Below are 27645 nucleotides of genomic sequence, written 5' to 3'. Positions count from 1 at the left end.
CCCTTAGGAAGCAATTATCCCTAAAAGATTTAGCTATAATTCAATCGGAAATATTATAAGAGATTTTTTAAAATGGTTTCAGAAGAGGAGGATTATTTTACTTTAACTATGGAAATAGGGGCCCACATGCTTCTCTGAATGACCTCTGTGCAGTTGTGGGCATTGCCTGGAGGGAAGATTTGAAATTGGCCTTTTCGGTCAATTAATACTATCTCCTATGACCAATAACAACGTTATAAAAATTAGGAGTACCAGCTTGGTACTGTGGGACTGAATGGCCCACATCACTATACAGAACGTCCCATGCAATAAATACATTAAATATGGAAATTTTAAGTCATGTACTACTAGTATATATGACAGAGATAAGCTAAGAAGACGCAGCTTACCAAAGATGTGCAGATGTTATATTGCACAATAAGATGGAATGGCACAGCACAGGACTAGACAGCATGCCTTATGCGTCCTGTTTTATTTGTCACATGATCGTCAAGTGTGACACGGGATCTAAAAGTGTGTAAAACCAAAAGTATGCAAGAGTGCTTATATCATCTTTGTGATTCCCAGATCCTGGATCTGGCCAGTTTCCTGCCACCACACCTCTCCCACCATTACAATCTGTCTCTGCTGCTCTGCCTCACTCAGGTGTCTACTGGCTGCTACTGCCTCAAAGAAGGGTGGCAGCAGCCCTGTGAGCTAATATAAGTAAAATTAAAGCTGAAAGCTTGCAACTTATTTTACCTACTAGACCGTCATACCGTCAATGGAATGAAATAGGTTTCTTGTGGATTGGTTTTACACTTTTTTACTTCTGAGCAACTCACTACTGTGAGATGATTTTAAAAAGTAAGAAAGAAAAAACAAAATAACCTGTTGGTTTCTGTTGTTAACTGTAGTTCAGGACCCCATAGAGGCAATGACCTAATCTTTTATCACAAACTTTTATGCCATCCTTAATCTAGCTCATCCTGATTACTGTATTTTTATCCATTTAAGATTGCAAGTATCCTTGCACCACATCTGATGCTGACACTTCCATTACTCCCTGATGAAAATCTAGAGAGGATCAAATTCCTCCTCTGCCACCTATCACAAAATACATCTTTTGCCAAACTGAATCAGACAACTTTAATTAAGCTTAAAAGAGCAGGGAAAATTAAACATTTGAAAAACCCCACAACCTTTCTTAACAGAAACTGTCCTGGATAGACACAGAAGGAATACCTGGACTCTTGCTGGACAGGTGCTTACAGCTGAACTAATAGCACATGGCACAGTTCCCAGTTTGCACGTGGAGGTGGTTAAAGCAAGTGCAGTTCTATGGATCACGGTGAAAATAAAAATAGTTGTGTTGGTATTTAACTCTGCACCACAGAGACAGATAGCCAGTTGCGTTTCTACAAAAAAAGCAAGATGACCAGAGGGTGATCTGCAGCGGAGAGGAGACAGGAGGGGATTCTTGGGTCTGTACATGCGCTCCATGTGCAGCACTCACGGTAGCTACCGAGCGCATGCGAGGCAGGAGGGGACAGCTAAGAACAAGAGCGTTTCACAGGGCAGGGGTGTGCTGAGACCCACAGTGCACTACTTGTCAGCGGGCTCTGGCTGGATATTTTGGCACCAGTCAACCCCATTTCTAAAGGAGTCACTGGCACGACTTTCATCCCTAGCAGCCAGCCCATATTCTCTAGGCTGTAGCTTCACTAAAAAGGAGTGATAAACTTTTCATTTGCATGGGTGCTTAGGTCAGGATGAGCGTTCACATGCTGTATATGAAAGCTAACTACTATTGCCAATATTTCATATGGACATTTTAAAGTTTTCAAGGTCAAGAATTCAACAGAACCCATCAGCCTTTTAAAAAGTATTCTGTTGGACCTGTCCTCACTGTAAGCAACATTTATATGAACTGAGACAAACTCTACAGAGGTACAATATTAAAAAAGTTCAACTTTACCAAAAATTGAAAAGCACTCCTTTTTTCCTCCCCAGACTCTCATCTCTAAAAGACTACGACCAATTAACCTCTAACTTTGAAAAAATCAAAAAATGCCTGTGACAGCCAGAAATTAAATTCTTTAAAGATTAGGTGCTGGGAGAGCAATATCAGGCTTAGGATGAAATCCTAGTAACACTCTGAACTATTAAGTCACTTCTTGCTCTGAAAATATAATTATTCTGTAAGCATTATGTCAGGCAATATTAAATCTAAAATGTGTAGTTTCAATAAAACATTGCTGTTTTCAAAAGGAAAGACTCTGTGCATAATATTTTCAATGGCACAGAATAAACAAGTCAGCATGCAATTAATGAAAAACAATACTACATTCGATAAGTAGCACGAGCAGCAAGCACTAACTTTTCGTGATATGAGACTCAAAACGATACTATTATTGTGGCCAGAAACAGCCCTGAATGTTTACAATCTCTATTTCTAGTCAGCTGAGGATGGATTGCTTTCAGTATTGCACACCTGATTTTGTAATATTTACCATAGATTCTGATGGCAATTATAAACCCACGGAACATACAGCATTTGTGTGGCATGCAGCCTCTCACTGTTTATTCATTACACTTTTTTTTTTTAACTGAGAAATGTCAAACTACGCAAGGGTTTCCCTTAATTCCTATACTTTGCATCGGTCAAGTTGTTGCATGAATAATGATGTTTCCCAAATATAAAAAAAAAAAAAATAAAATCAAAAGGAGGCAGAGGAAAATCTGCCTATAAATGAGATACGCTTGGATCTTACTGCCTAAATCAAACACAATTTTAAAATGACAACACAGTATCAACAAAGTAACTTCTGTATTTATATTGTCTCTCCACTACCCATAAAAGAGATTTTTAAGAATATAGTGGTTGAAATAGGTGCAGATGGTGTTTGCACATCTTACCTGGCATAGTCTCTCATTCTGGCTAGCAGTGAGATTGCTGGTTATGTAGCTATCAATTCCACTGACGTTACAATTTCCCTTTCTCAAAGCAGCAATAACCTGTCACTTTACACTGTCCTTTCTCTGACCCTCTCCCGTCTGTCTGCTCATTTTTATTCTTATTGACAGGACTTATTATTCCTCCTCCCAATTCCAACTAGCTACCCTTTTGCAAATAGTAGTATCAACTATGTGGTCACTAGTAGTATAGGTCAACAATGTTATTAATATAGCACACACTGCTGGGAGCAGATCAAACAGCCATGCTTTAAAATATTAGTTTTGCAAAGGTACCGCGAGTCAAATAGTTGCAGTTTTCTTCACGTTATAAAATGCAATATTGCAAGGACAGACCCCAGGAATTTAACATTAATTACCAGCCCAATAATTTGGAGGATATGCTATTTTTTTTCTTGTTGTTTTCATACACAAAATAAAATAAAACCATAACAGAAGGGTGCTGTATCTGTGTTTAAAGAAGGGGTTGTTGGCAAACACCATAGCTCACTTCTGCCGAAATGTACACAACTGATATATGCAGCCCAGAAAGCTGGCACCAGGGGCTTACAACCTTAATTTGCCTGCAAGAAGAAATGGAGATTTACCTTCAGAGCACGTTCTTGATTGTTTTCAGCAGTCAGATGTCTCGTGTTGTTTGCTGAAGTCTGGTTCTGCTCTTTCAGATGATGAAGCTCCTGCTCCAGCCGTTTGCACTGCAACGAGGAAAGAATCCCATTAAGTAGAGGAGTGTGGGCATATTTTTTTCAACAAGCCAAACGAATTAACGTAAATAACCCCATCACCATTTCTGCAGTAGAGAAAGCATCAGACAAAAGCAAGTTACAATCCCAGATCAGTACTAGAGCTACATTTTCTAAATGTGCATCATTATTCAGTTTCTTCCTGGTCCAATTGTATGCCAAAAAAAGCTAAGTTTAGTATCAGATAAAGACATTTTTCACAATGTTTTAGAAAGTTTTAAAAATTATAAAGACGTCAGGTTGAAATTCTGCTCCTAGTTATGCCAATATAATGATGGATTTTCGTTTTTATATATGAAGTAAGTGGATATAAAGGAAGCAATATGTGCTTTTAGAAAAGCAAGCAAATTAAAGACCCTCCTTCCAAATCTAGGACCCAGCCTTTTATCAGAAAATATACATGTAATTTTTATACTTGTCTTTTTCACACTAAGAGATTACTCTAAATCTCAAACACACACCACATCTTGAAAGAAAAGAAGCTTTAAGATTGTTTTGTTTAAATATTTAACTTAATGACAAAGAATGAAAAAATTAACGTTTGCTATTGTGTGCATACACACGTATACTTACTGCTGTCAGCCAAACATTTTAAAGATTAAAGATGTGCAAATTGTGAGCTAAATTATATTTCATGGTTTTTTTTATGGTAACCATAAGAGGTCTTGCCAGTTACCTTAGTTTGAAAAAGTAATTAGTTGTCAGCAGACAGTTCATTGTCTTATAAAAAACAACCAAGAAACTGATTTGCAAAAAAAAAAAAAAAAAAAAAAAAAAAAAAAAAAAAAGGCAAAACAAACCAACAAACCAGACAAAGTACCCGGAAGATGTAGGAGAACAAATGTCAAAAGGAGGGAAAAGCACAATATTAACAGGAACATTTTAAAACAGTATATTACAAGCAAGTAGTTTTGTTATCACCACCAAACCCCAAAGCTGATACTCTGCTGGAACAAAAGACAATTAATTCATTAACAGTATTTTAATAAATACTTTCTGAAAACACTAGTAAGAAAGGAATATAGTGCCCATGTAAGCACTGCTGTTTCAAATGAAAGACCTGGAAACATCAGTCTCTTGTGCTATCTTAGTGACTGTAGAAGACACAAAATCGAGCTTCCCATCAAGTGTATACAACCTTTTCCTGAGCAATTCAGTACATGGGACAATGAAGCTTGCTAAAAAAAAAACTCTAAAAAAGGAAAAACTGAAACAGAGAGCTGCAGGACTGCAAAAATTATAACTGAGGTCTAAGTAAAATAAGGAGTACTGAAGGATCTCGAGACAGAAATTTTAAAAGACATACCAGTACATACATTTCTTAAACACAAAGTAAGTCCCTAACAATGTACTGCACACTAGGTCTCCAGCATAGTATATATAACGGAATGATTCAATCGTATATTTGAATAAGTTTTAAATAATTGTAGGTGCCCAAGAGTACTTTTAAAAAATTCAATTCACATATCTGTTGTACTTGATTACTTCTGTTAAAAATCAGGGCTTATTTCTTATAGGATTACTTATTTTAAAGGCAGCAAATCTCTCTGGCCTAGAGCGTTCTGTCAGCGTCTGTTGTGAAGTTCCTTAATGCACAGTTTCATTTTTATTGCAAGAAAAAGAGAAAAAGACACTTTCCCATAAAATAGGGAAATACAGGAAAAGTGTTGATACATTTGATTTCAAATATTTTTACAGACTTAAGATATTTAATGTCTATCTCACACACACACAACAAAAATCACAGATCACAGAATCATAGCTGTAATTCTTTTTCCATGTCCAGCATGAAAATTATGTGTCTGCAGACATGAAGGCGCTAATAAAACTATTGAAGAACTAAACCCAGATTATGCAGTTTTTTTCTCTAGCAGATTTTTTTTTCTCTAGCAAAAATGATCTAAACACCATTTCAGAAAATAAAATCAATCTACTATTACAGGCATTATCACGACACTTCACACGTTGCATGTAATATCAGCAGGCCGCTCACTTTTCTGCTTTGCCAACGCTCTTCAAAACAGTGCTTGGGAATTCCCAATTTGACAACAGCACAGATTTCTTACAGTAAAGATTATTAAAAAGGCCAAAATCTCAATCTACCTTTAAAACATGAATTTATATTTATGCTTGTGGATGCCCCACCCCTGGAAGTGTTCAAGGCCAGGCTGGATGGGGCTTTGAGCAGCCTCGTCTAGTGGGAGGTGTCCCTGCCCATAGCAGGGGGGTTGGAACTAGGTGATCTTTATGGTCCCTTCCAACCCGAACCGTTCTATGATTCTATTCTCTTGACTCCAAACGAGAAGTGAAAATACGCTAAGAGCAAAACCTAGCTATGGGACCATATGGAAAGAGATCTTGATGTACAGAGCAGGTCATACAACTAAGGGTATGGGTGCAATCTTATTCTGCTCTCCACTTCACTCCTGTGAAGACAGGACAGGGAAACAAACAGCAGCAGTGCAACTCTAGTATCATGCAGCATACAGAGTATGTACCACAATGACGCAACACAAGTAACATAAGGTGGATGGCCCTCCCTATGAAGTCATCTTTGACATGATTACATTTACATCAACCTTGGCAGCATTTACTATCTCATATTTAATTTAATTTCCACTAATAATGCTGATATCTGAAAAAAACTGGACATATTAAATCAGCATACTGCTTGAATCCATTTTGAGGGTATCATTGAAAGAAATTTGACCATTATACATAAGCGTCTTGATATGTTGGAAATAATGTATTAACAGAAGATGCTCTGAATTATCAATCAAAATGTATTTATTCCTAGCTGTCTAGGAAGTCAAACCTTTAATTATCCTGTTTGTCAAAGTATTATAATAATACTCGTAAATGGCAACATCGTGTATGCCTTACTAAAATTTCATAGTCTACAACAATTTGATATCTGAACTACTTTTAAAATATTAAAATAGCATTCTAAAAGCAAGCGCTCTTTTTCACAAGAACAAGAGCACAAGAAATTTCTGTGTAATCTTGCCATAAAGAAGGGTTTTAAAAATAGAATTTAAAACAATGCAGCCCTTCTATCCATTTGAGCCAACATTTTTTGAATTCTGTGTCATTGGTTGTTAGCAAGGTCCAGTAAAAATAGATGTTCTTTAAAAGAACATGTGTTTTTATTGGTTCACTCTCGGGCTTTAAAATGCCAACAGCTGCAAGCAAGAAACTGGATTTCCTTCTAAAAACATATATAAAAATACTTTTTGGAGCAGAGTGAAGAGAAAGTATCGTCTAATTCAGTACTGGCAAAAAGGAAATGTTGGATGTATCCTTTTAAGAAAGCTGAAAGCTAAAGGAAGTGTTTCATTTTAAATATTATAAATAAGAATGTGTAAATCCTGTTATCCCAAACTTGTGAAAATTCATACTTGGGAAACATTCAAACAGAACCCTCCTAAAGTCAGAGACAAAATATTTTGTGCAACACAGGTTGCCTAAACATCTGATCTGAGGTATAATTGTGCACTGAAATGGAAGTTCCCATGAATGTAATACTTTGTGACAGGCTGTTAATTGAGCAAACTGCTTTTTTACCTCTGATCCTTTGAGTGTATCAAGGAATATGAGCAGTGTAGATGGAGGTCAAAGAGAATATGCCTTGAGCAGAAAGCTGAAGACTTTGCTAAGTAAAGTATATTAAAGTCTCACAAATGGTAACATCTCATTTTATAAAGGTTTCACACAAACAATGCACCAAGAACTAGCTTCATCGCGTGGTCTACTGTGTTCATGCAGAGTTCTGCAACCAGAGAGGCAATACTGAAGACAAAAAAAGAATAAAAAAAAGGCAAAAAAAGCAAAAAAACACCAACCAGAAAAAGGTTTCCTCTCTTCTTTCAAACCCTCAGGTTTGTTCTCCTCTCTGAATACATTTCCCTCAAAAAGTCTCCTCCCTTAGCTAGCCTCATTCAGGTAATAACGCACTTGTGAGACAGTGAATTTCTTTAAGCCTGCTCCAAGTGTTCCTTGAGCAACCATCAGTGCCCAACTGTACAGTTTTCACTGCAAGATCATCCATTCCCAGCAACAGGCACTCAATCTTCTTTTAACCATATTTCCACTGTACAACCCGGCTGTGCCCTTCTAAATGCACCCAGTCTTTCCAAACAAATACCCCTGCAGAGGATATATCACAAGAAGCTAAGACACAAAACGAAAAGCAAAGCAGGTAACATACCAAAAAGATAAGAAGAGATTTTGGCAGGAAAGAAAGGACAGACAGCAAGTACACCTGTTCTCTCCTCCCATCTTCTAATTTAAATGATTAGACTACTAGTGAGCCTTAACGAGCATCAGCTAACATGATACAACAGAATGAGGGTGGTTGTGAGAGACACCGGTTCAACCCGCAGTGGGTGCTGACCCCTTTCAGTGATTACGCTGGTGGGAGGGTTGAGAACGCCACCGAGAAAATCCAGACAAACTGCAAAAAAGGAGCGCCTGCTAAAAGGGGTCAGTAATGGAGAGGTCAAGAAGTGAACCAGGACAATATCACTGAGTCCTTGAGGCTAGACCACAAAGAGACTGTTAAAAGATGGTCCTAGTTCCAGGTACACAAAAGGAATAAAGATAGTTTAGAACGAATTGAGTATTTCAGGAGATAGAAAAATCAATGCAGATAACCACTTAATAGTGTTTGGCCTTTACTAGAAAATGAGGTTGCATTAACATATCAAACATAACTTTAGCACTTGTATAAACAAATCATCTTTAACATGCTGTCAGCTTTTCAGCATTTTCTTCTTCAGCTTGTACCTATAACATGCTAACACGGTGTTAGGGTGCCTGCCATGTCTACACAGACTGATGAGTTCTTTTTGATCATTACTTAACATGATTCTTCAGTGAGCTGTTCTGCAAGTAAAAGGTACAGACACCGCACAAGACATCTGTACAAGAAAAATCTGCAAGCCATTGGAGAAATAACACTAACAGGGACAAAGACGGAATACAGCAAAGCGTTAACATCGAGCAGAGCAACCCCCTGCCCCCAACCATTTGGTCCCGCTGCAGTTTGTTTATACGAAGACACCACCTATTCCCTGAGGCCTCATGCAGAAGCATATTTAACTCTGCGCTACTCAGGTCAATCAGACTGTTCACGTGCTTTCAAACAGACACAAATGTTTTGCTACACCAGGGTCCTTGGCTCTCATCTCACTGAGCTAGATAGTGACGTCAGGTGTGTTACTCATTTTGTACTTCAGCACAGATTTGACCCAGCGAAAGGGTACTGTGACACTCCTTGGCTGAAGAAGCAACAGTTAAAGCTGAATACAACAGAAAACCGTAACACTTCCTTACTACAAATGCAGTCTTGGTGGCGTTTTAATCCTGTTACATCTATATTTGCTTTTAATATTACTACATAGTATACAATGTTTTCCATCATCTGTCATTAAGAGGAACCCAAACCAACCTCTCCTGAATTTACGGTAATATGCTGGGGTGGGGGGGGGGCGGGGTGGGGCGGAAAGAGCCAACACATTATGCCATTTATATGCTGGGAAAAAAACGGAATTGATTTGCCTCTGTTAATACAGATATGAGGGTCAAAGTCTAATGAAACAAATGTACTAGCTAGGACTAAGATGAGGCCAAATTCAGCACAAAGTTCTTTCCTGAATTCTGAATTACATTTGATTGTCTCATTCAATTAGTACATACAGAAGATAGTATTTTATGAAAATGTGTTTGTTCATCTCGAGTCCTTGTCAAAACCTGCAATGGTTATAATCTTATGAATCAGCACTGGCATAAACACATAAACACAAGACTCCACTGATGAGACAGCTGAAAAAAGGGACAGTATGTAGATGGAGGTACCACAACGTGCTCGCCCTGTTCTTCAACCCTTCCCAAAACCTGGACTATTGGCAGAGCAGGGTCAGTGTGGTGAAGTAGGTGGATCTTTGGTCTGATCTCATCGCACCTGGTCAGTCTTATGTGGTCTTCGGAGTTTAATAATAGATCTTGTATATAACCACAGCCTCCCACAAATAGCTTCATTCCGCCATTAAATTTAAGGTAACATATTTTTATTCAAGTCAGACAAAAATCGAAAGTGAGAGCATGGCCACTTACCATGGGTTGGCCAGTGCGTAATTACTTGATTGCATATCAGGGCATTCACTTTAAACAGTGAGTACTCTATCATGTTCTGTGGACTTTTATTCACGAAGACCTTGCTGAACTGGGATCTCAATTACTGAAGTAGTGAGAAATAAAAATAACCTAGTTCCTACTGAATAAGCTGGGCAAATGATTTATGTCCTCCAAATTATGGGAAGGGAAGTAGGAGTCCATCTGAATGGCAGATGAATTATTTTCCAACATGCATTTTTTCTTTTACGCATTTTAAACAAAATGCTCATCAGCAAAGTAAATGACACACTGTATCTTGATGGAAAATGCACAAATACCATTGAAAGATGAGCTTGTGGGATACCAGGATCCTACTACTACACAGCATAATACTTTTGTAAGTGGTAAATTGCAGATACGTTTTGAAATTAGTTAACACATATTCACTGCAATGAACAACTGAAGTACAAATAATTATTCTAGACACAAAACAAGATGAAAAAACATGGCTAATTTTTCACCTGTTATATTTTTTAAGTCACCACCTATGGAAATGTAAATACAATAAACAACCATTGTAAGCAAACAAAACCAATTCAACTGATTCTTCTCTTGGTTTATTATTTTGTTCGCCCTTTCTCACTTCGTTTATAATGACCTGCACTTCAGAATAGCTCCCAGGTCAAAGATGCCGAATGGAATGCAAGTGTTCTCAGTTTGACAGCCCTTCTCTCCCCCTCCCCTCAATATTTTTTTTTTTTTTTAAACAGTCTGCCCCTTGTCCCAAATTCATCATGATTTCTGGAGAGGCAAACATCTTGCGCCACTTGGATGCTGCACAACTCTTTCCTTTGCAGACAAAAATAATACCAAAGTCATCCAGTCAAAACACAAACCAACCTTTGGTGTCACTGTGAATTATGTACTTTGAACTGCAGATGTTTGGAAGCACTTATATTTATATAAATAGATTTTATCCTTTTTCTTCTAAAATAATAATTTTAAAAGAAATAAAGAAATGAATGAGTTTCTACATAATAATCACTAAAAGCATTTTTCCATTAAATTATAATTTTGAATTAAGGCTTTCTAACGTCTGAAAGAAAAGATTTTCTTCAAAGTTCTGGCAAACCATCAACAAATGTGTTTAAATGATTATTTATACAATGCCCAGCAGCTTAGAACTACTGGGATTTCAAGAAAAAGAAGTGCTTTTGTAGAGCTTAGGCCTCAGAAACATATGCATCTTTAAAAATTTATATTCTATTAGTAAGAGAAACACTTAAATGTAAACAACTTTTTTTTTATTTTTTGCAGCAGGGCAATGGTGCCTTGCTTCATCAGAAGCCACAAAACGAAATGCATCAAAATACAAATTAAACATTTTTGTCTTCCTTGTCACTATGAGCCAGTTGGAACCTGCAGTATTAAGGCAGATAATATGCTGTATACATGACTTGGTTTCTCCCTACCTTTCCCTTCCCTTTCTATTTCTGAACACTCGAAAATGCAGGAAAACAAGCTTTCATTTATTTTCGCTTGAAGAGTCAAAGGAACTGTAGGTGCACAGAAAGACATTCAGAAAATTCAGACAAGAAAGTTTAACTGTTTCCACTCTACGTGTTAACAATCCTTTCACTTGCAGCTATTCAACACTGGGTAGTATGACACCCACCCAACTCCGTTCTCTATATATTCCTACAATTCTTTCCAATGATGACATTTCAAAGACCAAGACAAGCTTGATCTACTTCTCAAAGAGCTCAGCACACACAGACTTTCCTAATCAATGACACTCATTATAAAAAATGTGCAAGGAGAAGAAAAAATGTGATGGTCTCCAGGTATATGTGATTCACAGGTCATTCAAGCAGGGTTCCCATGCTGGCTGTGCCACTGGACTACCACGGCTCTGCTAACAGGGGATTGCTGACAGACCCCTGATTTGTGGGAGGAAACTTAACAGTAGGAGCTGCTGAAGCCACATAACTGGCTCTTCTTCACGGCTTCCTGTACCCATTGCATGTTACCAATCTTACATCGCCTCTGATCCATTCTTTGTAGCCTTTTCTAATCAGAACAGAAACCCAGTAACTTGGAATCAAACATTTATTCACGAGCCTGTACTGGGTCTGACATTAAGCAAAAATGCATTCAACTAACCTAAGAGCGATTTTTTCCCTAACTGCCTGTCATATATAAATAGGTGGCTTCTGTTTTACATGGAAGTCACATTATTAATTAAATTTTTTCATTTCATGCCTGTACGTCTAATAAGTAATGTATAAACCAGGCATGTAAACTGATGAGTAGTACGCAAGGTTAGTATGCTTATTCACACACCCACCCCTCTGCAGGTTTATAGAAACACTATAAACTGGCAGAGTACAATGAACAACATGTAGTTTGTCTATCACTTACAGTCAAAAGCAAAGGAAATTACCAATACTCCCAAATTCAGCAAATGGAAAATACTAATTAAAATTTTACCATAAGAGGGAAAGATCATTCAAGAGTAAAGATTCTGTTTTAAAAGCAATGACAAAAAAAAAAAGTAAATCTTTATTAGGTAAATTCTAAATCACTCAGTAAAGATCCATCAGTATAATACCTAGATTAGGATCAGTTTTACTTTCAATGCAGGGCAGCAATTCCAGCATACAGATTCAAGAGATGATTTCAGAGTAGAAACTTCTGCATAGAAAATAATTTGGAGTAACTAACCTCAACATCTTTAAAAACATTTAAAGAATAAAACTACATAACACCAAAGAGGTCTTGGAATAAATTTGCCATTAGAGCTGGTCATGTATTAGTATGCTACTTGCAAGAGAACCAGGACTGAAATACCCTACTGACTACCTGAAATAATTTCTACCCTGGTTGAATAGTAAGTAGTACAGCAAGGAATGTCCCAAAGAAGCCAGTCAGGGCAGTTGTTTAAAATGCTATTTTGATCTTCTTTTACTTACGATCTTAGTATCAATTTTCCAAGTCAATGCAACTCCTACATACTCATTGAAACGCTATTTTGCGAGGCAGCTTTTGCCATTCTATACTCCAGTGCTAACTACTGTGCGATTCGTTAGCACGCTGAGCTGTAATATTATGAAATGTGCTACTAGAAATGCAGATAACTTAATATACTTGTCTTCTGTTAGATACCTCAGTAACCAGCCACCTCTTCATCATATCAGCTCAAAAAACAACCACATTTTATTCCTGCAGATTTAGAGATTCTACACGTGTTCTTTCTAAACATGGAAATATAATCACAGAATGGTTGAGGTTGGAAGGGACCTCTAGAGGTCATCATTCCCAATCCTCCTACTCAAGCAGGGCCACCTAGAGCCAGTTGCCCAGGACCATATATAGATGGATTTTTAATATCTTTAGTGAGGGACAGTATAAAAGGACTATAAAAGACTATCTATTCCTAATAAAAGGAAGGAACACACATTTCAGAAATCCATAAATTTTAATATTACTAGCTATTTTACTTTTTTGTTTTATTTCTCCTCCTTCATTGTTGAAAGGCGGAAACCCAAGTCTTCCCTCTCCAAGTTCTTTAGTCTCTCCCTCCTTCAAATGCAGCGTCTTTCCTCCTTTCTTTTGCAAGGCAGAATGTAAAAATACTGTAATTCTCAATTCTCATTTTGGCCTGTGTGAGGTCCATTCTACCGCACTGTATCATTTTTGTCTACATTTTTGCTTCGACTTGTTCCCATAAATATCCTCTTTATTATGCGATTCTTCTCAATAACCCTTCTTTAATTATACGCAGTGTTTAGTGATGTTATATATAACTCTTTATAAACATTGACTAATCACTTTTTCCAATATTTAAATGAAATTAGTAAATAGGACTTTCTTTTTTTATGGGATGAAAATTTAGCACAGAAAGTTTAAGAAGCTTAATCAACTGACAAGATCATGTCAGAAATGGGATTACTACACCCAAAACCTTTGCTTTACTGACTTGACCAAATAACATGGAGTTATTGCTTCTCATGGCCACGTGTTTTGCTGGCTCCTCAGAAGAGCAGTCAGTTCCATTACAACCAGATGGCCTGCAGCCAAGAGACAGCTTGTCAAACATCTGACCAATACACCATGACAGATAGCTGATAATTGTTTTTGTTTAAAGACTTTCCCCCACCCCCAGTTAATAATCTGCAGTGCTGGTACTCAAAAAATATATAGAGTAGAATGGAGGTAGTGTTGGCTGATACACCTGAGTTTTCAGCCATGTAAACTAGTGAAGGTGTATGAAAAGGAAACGTTTTAGAAAGAAACATTCACAGCCTGATCTTCCAACTAGATCTAGAAATTAGGAATGTGATTCTCAGATGTATGCAAGGCACTCAGCTGCTGACAGAGATATATTTTTAGAAAGTGTAGCCTTGTTTAATTGAACGTAACCAATATTAGCTGAGAGGAAAACAAAATTTGGTAAACAATCTGTCATTCTAATGAGCTGGTTTTCAAATAGTCTTCAATGGATTTTCTTAAAATCCATATGCAAACAAGACTATCGCCTAAACGTTAAATTGGCACTTAGTGCACAAAAGGGCAGGAATACTTCTTGTCCATTTTTAAATATGATCGCATTATTTGAGAAAACAGTATCATGCGTCACTGTATAGATGCCACAGTTTTTTAATCTCTTTATTCAGATACTGTAATCACGGGGTTGCAGGTGTTCCTCGTAGTACACACTGTCTGTTTGTCCTGATAAATACCATACTCTCAATTGAGCCATCAATTGCTTAACTGGCAGTTCTTCAATTTTTTGTTGTGGAATGCTTTCTCCCAAAACTCCTTTAATGTGTAGTAAAAGGTACTTTAAACTAGAGATTATAACAAACTAAATCAGCTAACTAGGTAGGTGAAAGCACAAAGCTCTGCAGATATGTGAGGGATGAGAAATACTTTTTGAATAAATGACCTGAATCAGTAGTATTTGCTCTTTCTTCCTGGAATCAACATGTTTTTTAGGAAACTTTGATTACAACTCTCTGAAAGCAATATTAATATCAGTGTTTTAAAAGTCTCAGAATAAGTGTGAAAATGGAGTAACTAATTATAAATCTTCAAATATTACTGTGAAATCAGTTTTTTTTTCTCACCAGTACAGAGATCTAGGTAACAGTAAATGTATAAAATTTATATTTCAGACATATTTTCAAATTTGCTCAAATGCACCAAAAAGCAGTATAAAAATATTTTTTTAAAAAAATCAAGAAATTAATCAGATTTGCACAAGCTTAAAATGAATCATACACATAAGACAAAGATACCCCACAAAGACATGTTTAAGAAAGTAAACAAAAGCTCTGCAAAACTAAAACAAAACAACACATTTAGAAATGATGTATTGCTCAGCTTCAGTAACACTGAGAAATGTCTGCATGATTACAGTGCATGAATAAGACTTTTCAAATATTAAGTAGTGGTTGAATCTGAAGATTTTTACTTCTGTAACAAAATTTAGTTTTAGCTTCACTGAAGTGTTTTACAGGGATTGATGTGACTAGCTACCCAAATAGATGCACGCATCTCAAGAGGAATGACCGTGTGGTTTGAATTACCAGCCACCTAGAAGCTTTCTGATATGTCACTGAAACGCAGAAATCCTTAAAGCTAAAATCAGCTGCCTTTGACACATGCAATTACCAACATTGCTCTCATCCACCTCAAAGCTTCCTGACAATTCCATCCCTCATGTGTAGAGGGTAGGACACCCTAAGCAGAAAAAAATTAAGAAAAACACAAAGACAGAAGAATGTTATGACAACTTCTGAAAGCAAAGTGATGGGCCTGCCTGCCAAAACAAACAAAATGGGTAAATGCATGACTACTGCTGAGAAGTGTCTGGATACCATGGAAGACAACACACATGACATAAAGGGAACATGTATCGGGAACACAGCTGCTGGATAGCCCTACAGTAGAAAGCAGGCTGATACGACTACTTAGCACAAGGGATTAACAAGGATTTTGCTGTTTCTTCTAGGAGGCTGGCACTGGTTGCTTTCATTTTCACAGTGAGCATTTCAAGAATAGTTTTGCAGACTGAGGTTCAGTTACAGTCCTAATATTTTGATTGTGAATGGGACCTCAAGCAACGAGGCTGAAAAAATGCTTGCAGATTGAGAAAGAATACTTTTGTCTCTAAGCTACAGAAGATGAAGGAAGTAAACTCACAGGAGGGCTGGTGTTCACTTCTGTTCCAAACACTACCCAGCAGAGCTCTTTCAGGCAAAAAAAAGGGTGAAATCTATTGTTTTGTTTATACAATCTCTGTCTGAGGTATGAAATTCATCATCATGATTACAACATGACTTGGAAGGAAATCTTACCTGTTGGTGACAAGTCATCTCATGAGATGACTAGAAGCAAAGTGTTCACAGCCATTCTTCTGACACAGAGCTTTACTCTGTTCTTTGGGTTTTATCTAAAATTTGGTAATATTTATGCAGATGTCAGAGAAAGATGTTACTGCTACAGATGTTACAGAAATAAGCAAGTCAGCATAACTGAAAGATGACCCAGTAACATGCAGCAGAACTTTGGTTAATAGATTTACATGTTTGTAGCTGCTAATTCATTAACTAGAAGTAATATTAACCCCACCCCCTCCCCAAAAGATAGTATCAATTCTGTTATCAACAATATAAAGTATACATGCAGAAGCACTACTGCCAATTACCCTGCATCAGTACATTATACCAGTAAAATATGCTGTAGTTAGCCACTTGTATTCTGTATTTCTGATAACAAACACAGAATTGCAAAAAGTTGTCATACCTTTATGATTTAATACTGTTCTTCATCCAGTTAATTTTTTTTGTTATAGCTAGAAATATACTTTTTACGCAATAACAGCTTCTTAAAGGCCTTTACATATTTCTACATATTTGAATTGTGTCATTTAAAAAAAGTATTTTCAATACAAAAGTAAACTATAAATCAGAAAACGATCTTTTGTGCTGAGTTTGTGTATACCCACAGCACACGCAACAATAAATACTTAAAAAACACTACTGAAAAGAATGACAACAAAATATTAACATGAGAAAGCATTAACAAGTTCCCTGACAACAACATCTTACAATCACACGCAGATCACACGTAATAGGAAAGCCTGTCCTTCATTTCCAATAGAGGGTAATAGAAGCTAAATTTTTCTCGTTCTCAAGCAACTCAGCTTGAAAAATAATTAACAGTGAATAAACAGAACATGGAAAAGAGGGTAAATCCTAGATACTCACCATCTGAGGCACGAAACAGTAAAGCCATACAACAAACAAATGTAGGCATACTTGGTGAATGAGATGTAGATAAGTTAATGCTACTGCGAAATCTTTCTTTCATAAAGAGAATATTGATAGATTTTCTTGTTCCACTTTTTTTTGCCAGGGCCACTACACATTTTAGACCAGAATATGTAAAATAACTTCATCAAGCCTGCAGACTTCCAGAAATTGATTAGTGGCTTCACAACTGAAAAAAAAAGGTCACAATGTCCAGACCAAAGGAAGAGGCAAAATTGCTCTTGTGGTAATGGTTACCTGTTCATTTAAAAGCAATTAAAAATCTTGAAAGAAATTGAAGTAACAAAAACATTTATTAAGTCCTACATTTCAGTCACAATCATCTACCATTCTGTTGAAAATGAGTAATCCGCTTATCATCATTACAATAATTTTTCCTTACATCCTCTGTTACTGGCAGACCTAAACTTCCTTACTCACCACCTCTCTTTACAGCTTAACACATATGTTGAATCACAAGAATGACTGCAGAGGGTATTGACCTGTCTTTTAGCATTGCAATATTTCACTTTAGGGACTCTGGGGGGGCGGGAGGGGGGGGAGAAATCAACAAAAAGCAGGTCTATTCATTCTTCTTATTCCATTTCCCACAGTATTCTTAGTCAACTACTGATGTTGTGGTAGTGGCACTATCAACAATACAGTTTAGCTGCTATTTTTGAAGATATCTCCACTGCCCAATTAAATCCAAATTTTATATTCTGTGTGTCATTTTATTGGCGATCTACGCTACTGGTTCAAAATCTATTTCTCCTTGAAGGAAACAAGTTCATTTATATCTTGTGGACAGCTCAAAAATCTTCACCAGAAAAGTCTGTATATAAAGTAGTCTAACAATTTTCAAAGTAAACAGGCTGAATACAAATGTACTGGAATACTTCCAAGAACACCAATAGCTTTTACTTCCCTTTAGTTGTTTATTTTTATTTTATTTAATAAATCTGATTCTCCTTCTTGAAGTCATCTCATTTTTATCCTTAATTTCATGTAATCCACTAGCAAAGCTTTATGTAATCATTTAAAAATTTTTTTTCTTGAATTAAATGGATTTTTTCTATTTCTATACTTGTAAGTAATGAAGGTTTGAACTTTAGATAAAAGTTCTCCATGATTCCATGATTCTCAATAACTCTCAGAACTTTTCACTGACGAAACACCATTTGCACACTACTTTGCACAGGGGGTGCAATTTGTAATTTCTCTCACCTGCCTCTACTTCTTAGGCTGAGTTTTGCACCATGGAGTGACTATCTGAGAACATGAACTGGATCCCTTTTTTGATTAAAGCAAACTCAAAGATGCACTCCAGGAATGCACCTAGTGCATTCTGACACGAATGAGTATTCGGTTCATAGGAGCTGACGAAAGCTAGTCCAAAGTAAAAACCAACCAACAAAACCACCCTGAACCCCTAACAAAAACCACTCCTGCCAAACATGTTAATGTGGATGTCAGGGGCTGAGAACTATTTCATACTCCAGATCAATTCCTATTTGTTCACACTACTTGCTAATACAGACATAATCAATCACAAAGTTGCATTTGTGAACATTCAAGAAATGGCAAGTGGGTAAAAGCAAGGAGGGAAATGAACACACAGGTCAGACATATTAACCTTTTCAGACTCCCCATGAAATGTAAATATGAGATGCAAAAATCTTGTTTGTCACCTATCAAAAGAATTTTTACACAAACTCATCTGGGTATCCAAAATAAAGTATTTTTGCAGAAAGACTTATTAGAAAGTTGCCTAAGAAAACCAGCTTTTAATATGAAACACACAGAGGGATTTATTTTTTTTTAATTTTTAAGAAAATGAGAGACATTTTATCCAACAGGTAAGCAAACTGAAATTTGATTCAATGCTCAGTACCTAACTTGAAACTGTGAATTGTTGAGTACCACGGAAAACTTACTTTATATACCTCTACAATAATTTTGGTACCTATAGAACTTATGGCATGCACAGCGAATCAGTCTCTTCAGAGGGAATACTGTTTGAATTCTGCTTGTATCACATTGGAAATTTCCTCTATGTGTTGTCGTACTGAAACAGGCAATCAATAAGTATACAAAACATTTTGTCTTGCCTTCATCCTAGGGTTTTGTCATTAAATATTTAAATTAATTCTAGAAATTGGTTTGGAAGACTAAGCTGTATGAACCTAGAGCTTAGTACCATGATAGATGAGTCAAATAGCAATTAATCAAACAAGCCTGCATGCAAATTTACTGTCATTTTCAAAGTGGTGAGGAGTTTCTAGGTACTGAAGAGAAGATGAATGTTCAACTGAAAATTCATTAAAGTTGACAATTAAAGACACAAATCTTGATCATGCCCTCAAATACTATGCAGACATGTATTTTCTGAATTCTGCACAACACACTGTTTGCAGAGGAACAACAGGTGATTTAACAATGCAAACAATGATGTGTCTCAGGGCATCATTCAGCCAAAACCTTATGGCAGTGAAAAGAAGAAAAGTAGTATCAATTAAAAATTTGCTTCAGAAGTTCAAAAAGACAAACCGTAATCCGCCTCTTCAAGGAAACATTGCATTAACTTTTACATATTTACTCATACCTAGCATTCATGAACTAAATACAAAAATTTGGTATAAGAGCTCCTTAGGGTAATTTCCTTCAGATCCTCCTCTCCCTCCCACTAATGACCTACCAGCTGACCTGCACTACCAGCTGTGAGAAGCATTAACTCAAAAACTACAAGCCCTCATGCAACCAAAGCCTTGCTGAAGTCAAATTAAGGAGTAAGCTGCAGAATACTCACTTTCACTAGTGAAATGCTGACTCCAGTGAAATCAAAGTGAGTTTCATGCCCTACTAACAGATTTCTGCCTACGGAGAAATCACAACCTCTGATATATCAACGCAAGAGCCCAACTGACACAGATGTGTTATGTCCCCAAACCTTCTCCTGTCATGCTGTCTGAACATTGTGCCTCTCCTCAGCTTTCTAAAAGCCTTGAGAACTGAGAGTTACATACAGTCATCAAAGAAAACAGCACACCATGACGAAAGATTAAACAGGTGTTTTTCTTTTGGGGAACATTCTACCAAATCAGAAAACCCAATGTATCATGAGGATTCTGTTTGGCCAGTTCTCTAATTTTAGCCTCCAGTGGACTAAAATTCCTACTTCAGAAGAAAAAAAATACTTTATACATCTTCTGAACGTAGCCAAATATTTAACTGAGTATTCCCTTGGAAAATATTCACGCTCCAGCTAGCACAAATATGTCTGAGGTAGAGAGTCAGAGCATACCTAGCTGTCTCAAAAAGAAAAGAATTATTATAATTTTTCAAGCTACGTTTGTTTTTAGAAGAAGTAAGCAGCCAAGTAGGGAAGAACCTGTCCTTTTGTGAGATGCAAAAGATTCTTGATGCTCTTCAGCATCATTCCCAATAATTTTACTCCATGCCTCCCAACTACAGCAGTTACTGGCTCTGTTTGGCTCAGTGAAAATTCTGTAACTGATGAGATTCACTTAGTTTATTCTCAGAAGCAGTGAAGAAAACAGATTTAACCATGTTCGGTATAACATGGACTTCCTAAAACACGGATTTAGTCAAATTTTCAAAGGGTTATCTTTATTTAGGAACACAGGAAATGAAATGTGATATTATAAAACACCATTATAAAGCAACACAACCAAATGGAAAACTATATGGCTAATCACAACAATTACTCATATAATTTGGCTTTTTGTGATCTTACTTCAGGATCTCTTACTCAGCATTACCTCCAAAGAAGAGACATCTGTGAGGTTTATCTGAGGCCAGTGATGTGAATGCTAATAAAACTGACAACCGTTTCTCTCCAGCTCTTGTTTCTTTTCTCCCTGCAGTCACAGTGCAACATTTAATGTCAAATCTCAAATTAATTTTTTTTTTAAATTATTTTATATTTTATTCCATATCCCTATTGCTTTCTCTCTCTGTTTAACCATCCTGCTGGCAAGTAATTTCCCCATGGCCACTCATCTGCTACCTCTCAGAGAAAAGCACAGCAAATGAGGGCAACAGGAATTTGCTGTTGCCTGCCCACAGGAAACCAGCCATAAGAGTGAACCAGCATGGCCCTTAGATGCTCAAATTACAATAAACATCTCCTTTACCTTCACTTCCCTCCTCAAATAAGCCCATGACCAAAATCATCAGTACCCCACAGCAGCTGCCTGGTTCACAAACAACTGTGAATATAGTGTCCTGCATTTTCCTGTTCCCAAATATCAGTGGCAAAAGGGAAAAGGTAACAGAGGAAGCATCCTGGCACAGCAGCTAGAAGGTCACTGTCAAATGTGCTCCTGCCACCCAAGAACTCGATTGGTATCCTTAACCAGGAAGTATCAAAGGGCACCAAAACACGGAGTTTAAAACTGAACTGCTAATTCAAATTACTAAAAATAACATCCCAAGCCGGAGCTTGAGTTGCAAAGGAATCACCTCTATCCTAAGATTAGAGAGTTATGAGGCATTGTAACCAGTCACCTGACTATTCCCCAATTAGGGGCTCAAGATCTGTAAATAATTTTTTTCATTTATATGTGCTTCTGTTGATTTCACACTTCATGCAGTTCTTGGGTTTATTACTTCAGTAAGACCTGTTCACTCATGTGTGCCGAGAATGTCTTAATGCTCTGTGAATCACAGATAACACGGAGTTCTACACCTTATTTGGTGTAAAAGGAGGGAAAATGCTTGAGTAGAATGTACAAAAAAAGTTAACAAGAAGCTGGCTTGTTGTAAGCACAGACATTTGCCAGTTATTAGTCATTAGTCGAAACTGATAATGATGGGCAGTCAAGCATAGTGCTTCTCATCTTTGTTTTCAATGACGATAAACTGCTGCCTGCTGCCAAACGGTGCCTCAAAATGGAGAAAGGTACTTAAACTTCCCTCAGATGAGCAACTGGGTGCATGCCAATTTTTTACATGAACAGTCATAAGCATGTTCCTGCACAGCAGGATGTGATCAAACTATTCAAAGCTGTAAAACCAGGTTTGCTTGCCAGTTATGTTATTGCTTCAAGATCAGTGTACTACAGATGATACTTTGCCAGCCATGAAACCCCTGTTTTTCCTTAACAACAAATTCTACACCTTTAATATTTAAAACTCTGTATAGAACTGACTGTTCCCAATTAAAAAAATATTTACAAAATTGAAGTTAGGACCGACAACGTATCAAACACATGTTCTCCTGAACTGTAAGCCATCACTTAGCTTTAAAAAATCACTTCCTTCAAGCTGTATCAATTAAAGGTCCCCTTTCTTCTCTAAACCAGAAGAAAAGTAATTGTAATGACTTACTTAAGTCCTCAGCTTCAGCTGCCAACCCTGTAACATATTAACATTCCTGTCCATAAGGTGTGATGTGGTTAATAGGTGGTTGCTAGTTTGAGACATTGCACTGTATTGCCTCCTGCTGGAAACCACTTTTTTTGAAGTATTTTATGAAGATCACACAATGTGACCATGCCATATGTAATCTTTATTAAATGTCTATCACTAATTGGATTACTCAAACAAGAAAGACTTTTGAATAAAGGCAGAACTGTAGTACAACCAACAGGACAAATAAGTTTTTTCCCTTGAAGAGGTTAAGACAAACCCGATCATTACAGAGAAGAAACTGGTGTTCTATTTCTCACAACAGTCCGCATCTTTCTCCATTTTCCTTTCAAAGTCAGTCATAAAACAGATTCAAGGTCCCCAGTATAACACAATATCTGTTCACTAACAAGCATATCTTAGCAAATACAACCAAACAGTTGAGTTTGTTTTTTTAAGGGGGTTGGTACAGGAGAAGATGGATGTCAATGTTTAGCCATGCTTTAGTTGTTTGTTTTTTATTCACTTGAAAATACATACTAAAAGTAGTATCAAATATTTGAGTTTATACCATTTTATTTGTTTTTGCACATACAAAAAGTAGTTTGCATATTTGCTCAGCAATCTAGTGAATGATCTAAGATTACATACACATACACAGCTCAATACAGTGATAGAAGTGCCTCTATCTGCTTCGTAGTAAGAAGTAACATTCATGTTTGAAATCTCAAAAAAATATGCTGTTCTTGGGTGTTACGGCTCAAAAGAAACATTTTCATGACCTTTCCAAGACACGGACAGTGCTCTTGATTTTTTTTAAGAATAAAAAAATTATTCAAGTAAAATTCAAATAGAAGAATCGCAACTAGCTAACCATTGTCAAGTATGCTGCAACAGCAGTCCAGTTAAACGCAACTTAATACTATGACTACGAGAACAAGTATTGCAAAACTGCATTTCAAAGACTCATTGAAAGTAATCTGTATTTCTTTGGTCATAGGAAATGCACAGTTTATAGAATGTCCATTCTCTAGGAATGTAACCTACTTGAAATCGAAGCAATGTGTTGGAGCTGTGAAGACTTTTGAGTTATTGTTTCTTACCGAGAAAAATCAGAAATCCTACAAGTAAAACCCAAAAAGCTAGATACTACTTATGTTCACTGAGTTCAATTGTCAAATTCCAGGCTATTGTGAAGAAAACCATAAAGAAGGATAACAGGTGCAGTTTCATTAAATACAGTCAAGTCCCAACCCTTATTATTGTATATGCAGTTGTCTGTCATATGGAACTGGTTATGGTAGGTCACTCAAATGGCATTGCTGTCTCCAGCACCATACAACCGCAATCAGGAGCAGTGCAACATGGTGTTCACACAATGTGTCATGAAGCATTTAGTTTCCATTGCCCAATTACCTCTGAACTTTAAAAATGCCTTTTCCAGAGGATAGTCACTGCATGTTAATGGTTTACTCTATTTACACTTTGTCTCAGCCCCTTCTCATCAATCCCCTCCCCCATATTTGATGTCACCTCCACCAAAAAGAAAAAGATTTTAACTTCCAGATGTTATGAATGTCTGAGGCAACCTCAGATCTTACTTCCAATAATTTGCATTTGTTATGCTAAGCATATACATCCCCTGAATTATATCTAGTCCCTTTGTGGTCTAATGTAGGAATCCCTCTCCTACTGTTCTTGCTGTTAGCACTGTAATAACTACTGCTACTGCAATGTTAACAAAAGACTACTAATAATTCCAGTACAGTACGAATTCCCAAGGAATCATCAAGTGAGAAACGCAGGTTGAAATGGTAGCTTCAATTCCAAGGACCTATTTTCTAGATTCAAGAGTTACAGCCATAAAAGCATCGCGTATGTGAAAACACAACACATGATCAATAGAGTTCTATTAATAATAATTAATTTCAAACAATGTTATTATAAATTGTAAATGGTATCTCGGCAGTACAGCTTAATACCAAATATTTAAATTTTCATTTGGAGCGGATTTATTATTTTATTCATTTATTTTTTCAGCTGCACTATGTACTTAACATTAACTGTACTTTTTGCTGACAGGCCTAAAGATGGCTTTGTTAGTTGTAGCACTTGAACCATTACTATATATAATAATTATCTTTATTAATTTCCAAGCTGATTACTTGGAAAAGATTACTCCTTAAACAGGCAGATTAAAAATCAATTCAGTTAAAATGTATATTAAAATGCCATACAATGACATTCTTCTGACATTCATAAAAGTTTCATGGTCCAAGTATTCCTGAAAGTCCCCTTCAACAAAGAGGCAAAAACTGACAAAACAAAAATAAAAATATCAATAGATCCTTCTCTTTTGCTGAAAGCTTCTTTCTTATAAGCTGCTCACTTTTAAATGCCCTGTGCAAAGAAAAATGAACATAAAATTTTGGCAGGACTGTTGGATGTTTCCCAATAGCTACGCTGCTCCTCATTATTATAAAAGCAAAAGAAAGTAGGCTGAAAAAGCAAAGTTCCAACATTAACATCTTTCAACATTAACATCCCTTGCAGTGCATCCTGGATAGACACACAAAATATTTTAAGCACCAGGCAGATGGGGCTTTCAAGGTTAAAGTAGGAGAGAACGCAAAAACAACGACTGCAAAAAAGTGAAAATTACATGGTGTGTAGAAGAGACTCTTTTACCAGGAATCTTCTCAATACAGCATAAATCCAATCAACATTATCAATACCACTCAAGATCACAAACCTGACTTTAAATCTAATAGAAATTAGTTAGATGTGGGCTAACTTTGGCAAGTTACATTAAAAATATAAATTTTCAATATTGGAAAAGTCAGATGAAATTTCTCGCCTGGGATGAATACATAAGGAGTTTCATTCAGTCTAAAATCTTGTTTTCCCAGGAGATATATCCCCTACTTGTAAGACTTCTCCCTACAGCCTGTTCCTATTGAGCTAAATCTAGGTTTAAATCCAGGAAAGAAAACTGTGAGGAAAACCAAAACAACAGAAAAACTCTTCCACAAGATGAGAAAAGTAAGGCAACTCTCTTCATGGTGCAGAGATTGAAGACAATATTGTTCTTTGAAAATAGGAAATTGCAAGGAATGAGTATCTGAGTAGAAAAAGGACCCCAGCTTCTTTCAAGTCATGTCGCAGAAGTGAAAGACTTTGAGTCAAGGACCACATGCTGATTTTTATCTCCTGAATGTAAAGCAGCAAAGGGATGAATTGCTTGCATTGTTGCATGTGGTACCCTTTAATGTATATTTTTGCTACTTATAATCCTTTACAAATCCTTGAGTCCCAGTTAACTGTTATCCAATGCATTATACCAATACAGCATACTGCAAAACGAAGCCCTTAATAGCCTTTTTTGTTGGTCAATACACTGAAAACTATTTTGTTTTAAAAAAGGAGACGAATAGTGATCAGGTGCAAAAAATACAAAAATACCTTTTCTCATGAAATGCATTGATGTCTTTTCAATGGGCACTGCTACCACGAAGAAACAGTTGATCATTAATCAGCCATTTACTACAAGGCCTCTCTGAGATTTTCAACAGAGAAAAGGAAACAAAATAATTTTGTTCCCCAAAAGCAAAGAAAAAAAAAAGAAAGAAAAAAAGAAAAAAGAAAGTTGGTATTGATTGATTATATACTTGTAGTGACTTACTTGAGACAAAGCAGCATCCCGTTGTTCTATTACTGCATTCATTTCTTCAGCTATTATTTTCTTTTTACGTTCTTTGGTCCTGTGTATTCGATTCAGAATTATAGCTCCATTCTTCAGTATATCTATCCCTGTGTCTGCATTGTTTATTCTGTTCAGTAATTCCTGTAATGTCTACCAACAGCATTATATGTTAGTCAGACATGAAGTTTTAATATATTTTATTTAATATAGGGTTTTAATTAATAGGCACATGTGAATTGTAAATTGACTGAGTGAAGTTATTGAATTTTCATATTGCAGCAAAGATGTACATTATTAGTGTGTCAATTCTTCTTTTTCCCACATCTTAGTTCTTGAAACCCACTCAATTGAACTTAAGCCTCTAAGATATAAGACTGACATCAAGAAATCTCCTCAGAGAATGGCTTACCATGTCATTTTCTTCAGGGTTAATATTTTCTAGCCTAGAAAAAAGGGACACAGAAAGCCTGATCAGTAGCATTTCCTTAGTGCAGCAAAATGAGTTCGCTTTTTAAATCTTTAGAACCTCAAGTAATTTCATTCTACTAGTCTTTAGAGTCAACCATGACACTGAACATATTAAAGTGCCACCTGCTCGACTCCATCTTTCAATAATGCTCCATATCTTCAGCACTGACTTCAGACTGTTAAGTTATTAATGTTTACTGCTATATATGACTACAAGGATCAATTGTTCATATGTGCTTAGATGAAGAAAGTTCCCCAGTGATAGAAATGACTGATGCTCTTATTTTATTTATTTCTGGGCTTACAACTTTTACCTGACGTTGTATTTTTGTTGTTTTTACTGCATCCCAAATGAAACAGGACAGGACTTCTGTGGAGGCTTTTTTTTTTTTTCCCCCCATTTTAAAGTAATTCTTCTTCCACCTCTCTCTTCCAAAATGAGGAAAAAAAATCCTACTTCAAGTTTCCTTAAAAATATTTTGATTTTATATCTTGCATAAAATAGCAGGCTAATTCAATTCTCTGCGAGGGCCCTATTTAATTCTGGAACACCCCCCTCACACACACTTTCCCCCCTTTTTAGTTCAACAGACCTTATATTGACCTGTCAAATATAAAGCTAATACAAGGAATTTAGTCATACAGCATTGAACACTGTCTGTGCAAAAGCAGTGAGTGATAGCACAAAAATCTAATAAATGGGATTGTATGCATTTTATCTTACTTAAGGTTAGTTATAGGACAGCACATTATTTAAAACACCTATGTATATTTTGAAACAGAAGAGACCTCTCTTCTGGAAAAATGAGCATATTTAAGTTACCTTACCACTCCATTGCTACTTACTTAATGGTGACTTGTACTAAAAGTAGATCTGTCACTAGCATATGATATTTTAAAAGATACATATAGTATCATTTAACATCTACTAAACAGCTACACACATTTTTTAAACAGTGCTCTGACAGGTGCT

General features: G+C 36.5%; 1 protein-coding gene across 4 annotated transcripts in view; it reads right to left on the bottom strand.

The window, feature by feature from the left end:
- MIPOL1 (mirror-image polydactyly 1) overlaps positions 1–27645 on the bottom strand; it is a 192331-nt gene that overhangs the window by 97868 nt on the left and 66818 nt on the right. For all 4 annotated transcript variants that reach the window (XM_074585190.1, XM_074585188.1, XM_074585187.1 and 1 more), the window contains 3 exons: positions 26614–26647; positions 26184–26354; positions 3543–3650 (listed from right to left, as the gene is read on the bottom strand). In XM_074585190.1, the coding sequence (XP_074441291.1) occupies positions 3543–3650; positions 26184–26354; positions 26614–26647 (313 nt within the window). The remainder of the gene's footprint in view (positions 1–3542; positions 3651–26183; positions 26355–26613; positions 26648–27645) is intronic.

Source organism: Larus michahellis, chromosome 4, assembly GCF_964199755.1.
Source record: "Larus michahellis chromosome 4, bLarMic1.1, whole genome shotgun sequence".
In the NCBI taxonomy this organism is placed as follows: Eukaryota; Metazoa; Chordata; class Aves; order Charadriiformes; family Laridae; genus Larus; species Larus michahellis.
The sequence above is the reverse complement of the archived record's forward strand: the minus strand, read 5'-3'. Positions and strand labels throughout refer to the sequence as shown.